Below are 7,498 nucleotides of genomic sequence, written 5' to 3'. Positions count from 1 at the left end.
AACTTGATTGGTCCGAAAGTTAGGTTCGGTCAGTTTCGAAACAGTTAACAATTGGAATATAGAACCGTAATTTGATGCAGCTTGGACCTTTGAAACTACCTGAAAGAGAATTGACCAAAAACTCATAATGGATCACCTGAAGGACATGAATAATTACTTTATCCCAACTACCTGAAGATTAACCACTGTAACGCTACCTGTTGGGGGGGGGGGTGAGGTTAAATTAGGTTAGCGTTAAGGTGGTTAAATCTTAAGGTGAAATAAGCTGGGATGGGACGAATCTTCTGATGATCCAAGAAATTATCTCAGAGGACTTGAGTGACATGACACCATCCCAAACACCGTGAAAGCGAGAGACCGAAAAAAAAAAGTTTGGAGACGAGCAAGAAGCTATCACAGGCAGCTCACGATGAAAGTTGACCAAAAGCAGAGTATGCAAATGAGTGTGGCTGGACACGTCCTCTAAACCAATTACTGTCCGGCCGTCACATTAACCATGCTTTCTGGGTCGGTGTTGAGGGCCAACTGCGCACTACTAGGCTTGTAGCGCACAGCAACCTTTGTACAAGCGATCAGTGGGAGGCGTTACGACCTGTTGCGCTGTTTTCTTGCCCGCCCGACTCGTATTAGGTCTGCTTGCTTTAGCTGAGGGTCAACAGGAGGGTGCTGAGAAGATGGCACCGCGCTGTCAGGATGAGAACCACCGAGTTTTTTGTTCCGTGTATATTTTGGTCTCAAATGACAGTGACACGTTAAGTCGACTGTGAACCCGTACATAAATACTCCTAAGTGCACACACACATATGTTCCACCTTTCACATGGTACATAAATCCTTCTGTAAATTAAGAGTATCTTAAGCCTTTGAATCTGTGTAAACATCTTCCAATCCTAACTCGCCCCCTCCATAAACACCATTTCTCTTCACCGCTACACTTGGGGAGGAGCGCTCTGTGCCGTTTAAAGTAAGAGCAACAGGAAATTAAATAACGCTACAATTTCTATCTTTAATAAAATAGAAAAAAATCCCAATTATTAAAGGAAAGTCTATTCTTCAGAGGCTCAAAAAATCCACCCGGGGATGAACTTGGGCGAGCGAAAGCCTTAGTCACGTCGGTTGAAAACAAAAGAACGTAGCGATGCAGCGGAAGACCTCCTCAGTAGCTACAGCAGAAACCATCAGAGGGGATTCAGGGTGACTTACACCGCGCCCACTGGCCTATAAAGCTCTCACTGGCCTGTGAATCTCATCCTGCCTGTAAAATTCACATTGACCCACACATAACTCAACGAATTCCTAACCTACTCTTGTGTGGTTATATAACGACAATCTTCAGGGAGACGGGAGCAAGCTAGGGGGAGGGGGGGGGGGGTCTTAGTGATGCTGAGATAAAACTAACGTCGCTTTATGCTTGAAGATGATTATAGATAAATTAATTGGAATTTATTGATACTGTGGCCTTGCTTATTAATGAAGACGACAAACGAATGTGCTTAGTTAGGACAGCAGCCAATTGTATTTCATCGTTGTCAGCATAATTCATTCTTGTGCCTCAGTAGCTAAAGTCTTTAAGCACAGAACACAACGTCGGTTTCTGCACCAAACAACAAGCACTCTGTAATTCGAGAAGAAAGCATCACATTAGTATGCAAGTCACTGATGAAGTACAAGTGTCGTGTTAATTCATATAAAATAACAAACAACTTGATATGTTTTGACACTATAGCACCTAGGAACGTTTGTACAAGATATCAGTCATGATGTTTAGACGTGATGAGAGTTAAGGATATGTGTGCACAAGATAGCTGGCTCAAAACTTGTGATAACACAGTATGCTTCAGAGTTACGCGACTCACACACACACGCGTAATCCAAAATTCCATCGCAGCTCAAGTCGTTTGGCTAAGACATCATCCAGTAAGTTATTTTGACAGAAAGCGAGTTATTGTCGTTTGAATAAACTATGAAATTAGGTCATAGGGTCGAGATAACAGCATAACGACTATTATTGTATACTCCGACGTGTTAACATTTGGAATACTGTCAGTGTCAGTTAGTTACAGAGTGTTGCTGCACCTCCACAGTCTGGGATTTAATTTCTTTTTGTTATTATTATTTTTCTGGTAGGAATTTCAATAACAGAGTCGTTAATCTGTGTAATTTTTAACCTCCAAGTACAGTGAATTAGTCCATTGAATAAGATAACTGAGTACAAAGACTTGATTGAGTACAATCTTAACCTATGAGTACAATAATCATTTAATTCGTGATCTGTAAAGTTAGATCCAAAGTGATCCATTATTTGAACTATATTGGTGATATATACAGTACGATACATAAACCTCAGTACAGCAATAATAAAACCATTCATACATACGTAAATATATTCATACTTATCTACAAAAATAAATATACGCAACATGCATATCTTAGTGACCAAAGCTGAACACAAGACTCTTCGGTATCGCTTCTTAATTACTGTAGGCATCTTAACAAGTCTTACTTTACACTACTGACTTTAACACACTAGTTAATTAGGTAACTTGTCATTTAATGTTTTGGTCAATTATTATGACTGCTGGTCTTCTTCACTCACGCTCACAGCATCGTCTGACAGTCACTGAGTTCACACGTTTTTGCATCTCTTTTGCTTTGGGAATTGTCAGTATTTTTGTCATCTACTTTACTTGACTTACTAATAAATTGTAACTGAGATATAAAAAATCTTCAACGTAAATTTTCGTCGATTTAGAGTACATTTACAAAGAGCCTACTTGTCTGGTGTGGAAATTCAGACTTAATGACCAGTAGTTGTTTTTTTTTTAAGTATAGTAGCTATTGAAGTACTTAAGATATATTTAAATAATATAAAGTGTTAGATTCCTGTTGATGATCCACCGCCTTCATATTCTCAGTTCTTCAAGCGGCAGGTAGAACGAGAAGACTAGTAAAATCACACCCAAGAACCCTGCAAGAACTCTGGCCTCAAACCAACATCAACGTTAGCTATGCTCCACGACGAGATGCCTGATAAGAGTAATACATTTTCACTCAGTTCTTAAAATTGTCATCTGTAGAAGCACTCTTAACCTAACGAACAGTGTTTAAATACCCCTGGCAGTTGAAACTTACTCCAAAACAAAACAACAGAATGTGGGTCACTTGAAAACTTTTGTCAACTCCGCGTGATGTGTGACTTATTTTTTATTTATGACTACAGTATCACAATACAATAAATACTGATGTCAAAACCATAATAAGTTAATTGAGAACCAAAGGGAAATGTTAGGTAGAGAAATGCAGTAAATTACTTAAGGAAAAATTCTAATCTTGTTGACTGTAAGTGAAAAAAAAAGATACTTTGTAATAGAATAAAAAGTCCTGTTACGATTAAAAGGAACCAATTAGAACTCAAAACAATCCAATTTGGCGAAACAGTGATGATTTTAATGTAATTTTTAAAAGACTGGGAACATTTGAGAAGGAAAACAAGAGAAGAGATGCAGTTCCAGTAATAATAAACAAGCAGGGGGGCACGCGGACAATGTTGACGGCTGTATTTACTTAAGTGATTCTATCTCCGTCTCGGGCAGTACACCCAGCAACAAGTATATTACTTAATTTCCGCATTCGAGAATAGAGATTCGGTGTGGATGTGTATTTATACAAGGATAATTACACCACCCGAGATAAATGAAATGTTTCACCTAGGCTTGGAACACAGTCCTCGGGAACCTTTGTATCCTCTATTTAAATCGATAATAACTAAAGCTTAATGTATAAACCAAGTCTTTTTTTTTTCATATTAGGCCAATGATATCACTACCCGGTACTTCAGTGAAAACTTATGACATCAGCAGAACCAGTTATCCCATCGGGTCAATGAATCCAGGAAGTTTATGACATCATAGGACCAGTGATGTCATCAGGTTCAACGACTACGGAGGCTCTGACTTGGGTGACGTGAAAGATAACATCGGAGCCTTAGAGGGTTGATGTCCTGTGGCAGCGTGGGGTCAGGAGGGCCACGGAGCGAGCAACACCAAGGAGGAAAATAACAATCCAAGAATGATATTAATAAAGGCAAGGAAAAAGATAAGAACAGGGAATAAGGATAACAAAAAATAGAGGGTATTGTGATGAACGAGAGGGAGAGATCACAACGGGATAAATAGCTAAATAACGAAGCTAATCATGCAGAGAAATGGTAAGTGAAATAATATAGTGAGAAGGGAAGAATGTGTAGGCAGTGCAATGCAAGAAGGCAGGACGAAAAATGTTAAGCTGCAGTAATGAGACCAACAGACAAGTGGAACTGTAAACAATTGTGAAGACGATCCAAAGAGTAAAACTGCAATTGTAATGTAAACAATCAATTCAGGATCAAACAATAGTGCAATAAACATGAACCATGAGATGCAAGAACGACTGAAAGAGCAGCATTGCACTACCCACGACGGCGTATGTATACAAGAACAAGGAATAGAAAGCAGCTTTACCAACATGACTCCCATGACGATGCTGTACAGTAAAGTCTTCACAATGAGCGTCCTTCTCAAGGATGTTGGTCGTGTGAGCGTGTCATCTTGGTTCACATGTAGCAAGGCTCTTCACTAGTGTCTTGGGATATTTTCATGAAGATCGATTCGCAATTGTTTACGTGAGAAAAAAATAAACACGTAAACAAGCCGAACAAGAGCTTGAAATAATAATACGTGAAGGAATTCTAGTAACGCCGACAACTTACACAAGTCTGCTAAAAGAAAAGTCTCGCCTCTTGTCCCGCGACAGATGTGTACGTGTAGTCGAGCTCTTCCGTTCGTCTTTTTTTAATACATTTGTAAATCTTAAAGATGATCTTTAAAGGAAGCGTAAACATCGTAGTTCCCTTTTCACGAAGAATTGGCTCAAAATATTGTAAACTTTTTCTTCATGTTCGTAAATCCGCAGTTATTCAAAAAGAAGTAAATTTTGAAGTTAGTTGCACACATAAGAATGACTCATTAATGGGATTCAGATTGACATTTCCATTACTGTAAGACAACATCTAATTTGATCTTCATTGTGTAGGCAAACATTGAGTCCTTTAGTTAGTGACATCGTTGTTTAAAGACAATCACTAGTGACAATAAGTCCTCGAGATGCTTGGGTAGCTGCGTCCCTCCTATTAACCATTTGTCAGTGACATTATATCGTGCAACAGAGCCTAGCATATTGATTCTGGAGTTGGAGACTTACAGGACAGGGAGCAGGAAACGGTGGTGCCACACGGTAAGGCAGTAATGAACCAGGATGCCATTATATGTTTGAAGAGTAAACACCTACATTCTCGGCGAGACCGGACGCCGCGCCGCCTTGAAGACGCTGATGGTGAACCAGAGAGGTGATGGAGGGCTAGTGAGGGAGAGGTGGAGGCGGGGACGGAGGGAGGGGGTGAGATTGGTGGTGAGAGACAGGAGATAGCTAAGGAGAACCCCAGGCATTAATTACCAGCTGTCAACATCACCTTTGTGGAACCTTCAGGACACCGCAGCTAAGATAGGTGACCGTCTTTGTGTTATTTGAAGCGTTATCAGATAACAAGTGAAGATATTATGTATCAAATCCACCTTCCTGTGTTATTGTCTTAAAGGTCATCATGTTGACCTCTTATCCAGACCACAAAGACGCCTCCACACAGATAACAAGCAACACACATACTGTACGAACAGGAAAGATCGTTTTAGTATTGTACAAAAACGAGTCATTAATTCAGAGGGTCTCAACACGTCGGTCAGATGGCAGATGATGTAAAGGTTGGCTTCATAAACTGTTATTTTATTATGTGTTAAGTGTGAATGTTATCATGGGTGTTATCTCATGTTTTGCTTTCACTGATGACGTAGCAGTATGAAGTCATCTCCCACGACAAAGTTGTGATATTATTCAGCTGGAGCCTAACATGACGTCACTATGTCTCATCAACAAACAATACTGCTTCGTGTTTGAAATGTCCTGTCAAGCACACTGCTGGTGACGTTTGGAGCCTTTATAAAACTAATATTCTATAATGCTATAAATTTGCTATATAACTCTGCACTAAACTTTTTTTGGTAAGTGCGTTTAGTAAACTTATTAAGCTTACTTGTTGCGTTGACAACAGCCTATTTTCGTAAGACATTTAAATCGCAAGGGTTATTTACACTTACAGCCACACATGAATTACGGGAGCTTATGTAATCGTAAGTGGACTTTTTTTTTTTTTTACCTCTTGGACAATTAGTTTATATTGTAAGCATTGCCACGGATTTTTATAGGTGGAATGACCGACTGTTCCCTCTCCCCTTCCCACCTTGTTCTCGTTTCTCTCCCCACTCCTACCTCTTCTCATTCTCTTATTTTGTTCTCTCCTTCGTTATATTCTTTGACTGTCGTTACCTTCAGGTGCTAACTCTTCCCCAGATGTAGTGAGCCTCTAGACCCAACCTGAATGCCCGTTACCATTCCTCTTACTCAGCATAAACAAACGTCACCTCGTGTTTGTAGAGCTTACCAACCAGAGTTCATTCACTCGTGTTCAAAGGAGTGTTAAGATCATCCGAGGTACTTTGACGATGTGTTGATGTATCATATTTTATTCAATTAAATGCTTTTGATCGATAGTATTTTCCTAGAATGTTTTTGTGGGTATTAATATTTTTTTTCTCCAATTTCCTTAGAATAATTAACCATAAACACCGTGCAACAACAAAAACAATGACCTTTATGTAATGTTTATCCTTTAAAATGAATCAGTATGTGTTCTGTGATGTAACCAAGTTTGTTTTAGGATTAAGTCAAACAAAACCAGTTTACCATTGCCGTGAGTGTAGTTTGAAATGGTGGTGATATATTCTTAAAATGAGTCAGTTTATATTCGTGTATATGGGTGTGTTGTTATTATTCATTTATAAATCAGTGTAACGATGACTGTGTGTGTGTGTGTGTCTGTGTGTTTCAGTATCGAGAACGTCACGTAGAAGCGAGCGTGGACTGGGGCACCTCCTTATTGGAATTACTGGAGAAATTGGGTTGCCCTTCTGACGCAGAGACCGGCGAAGTCCAGGCTCAAGCTAATGAAGTCTACACATACCGCAGAGGTAAGTCCAACCTTCTTACCCCTTCGTCACCAACACACTAGTCTGATATCTTTTCCTGACACCACCACCACCACCTATTCTACCTCCTATCTACACTACCTGATATGTCTACTCTCTGTCATGTCTACTTCTTATTACGTCTACTTTCACTCATGTCTACTACTGTCATATCTTCTTACCTTATTTTTTTTATCTCTTTCTCAGTTATTTCATTATTTTTATCCATCTCTCACTCTCCTAGTCATTTTCTCTCGCTCGTTCTTTTTTGTCGTAATCTACCTTTTTCTCATTCTGGTACATTTTCGTTTCTCTCTCTCTCTCTCTCTCTCTCTCTCTCTCTCTCCATAGTTAAGTATCAAGTCTTAATTTTTCACCCAACTA

The 7,498-nt window shown here is 39.5% G+C and overlaps 1 protein-coding gene across 3 annotated transcripts in view; it reads left to right on the top strand.

Moving 5' to 3' along the window:
* Positions 1-7,498, top strand: part of LOC121862369 (cartilage oligomeric matrix protein-like) — a 61,382-nt gene that overhangs the window by 32,589 nt on the left and 21,295 nt on the right. For all 3 annotated transcript variants that reach the window (XM_042360623.1, XM_042360641.1, XM_042360632.1), the window contains exon 4: positions 6,979-7,117. In XM_042360623.1, the coding sequence (XP_042216557.1) occupies positions 6,979-7,117 (139 nt within the window). The remainder of the gene's footprint in view (positions 1-6,978; positions 7,118-7,498) is intronic.

The sequence above is a fragment of the Homarus americanus genome, unplaced genomic scaffold, assembly GCF_018991925.1.
Source record: "Homarus americanus isolate GMGI-L3 unplaced genomic scaffold, GMGI_Hamer_2.0 scaffold40248, whole genome shotgun sequence".
NCBI classification, from domain to species: Eukaryota; Metazoa; Arthropoda; class Malacostraca; order Decapoda; family Nephropidae; genus Homarus; species Homarus americanus.
This window is presented reverse-complemented; position numbering and strand designations above follow the sequence as displayed.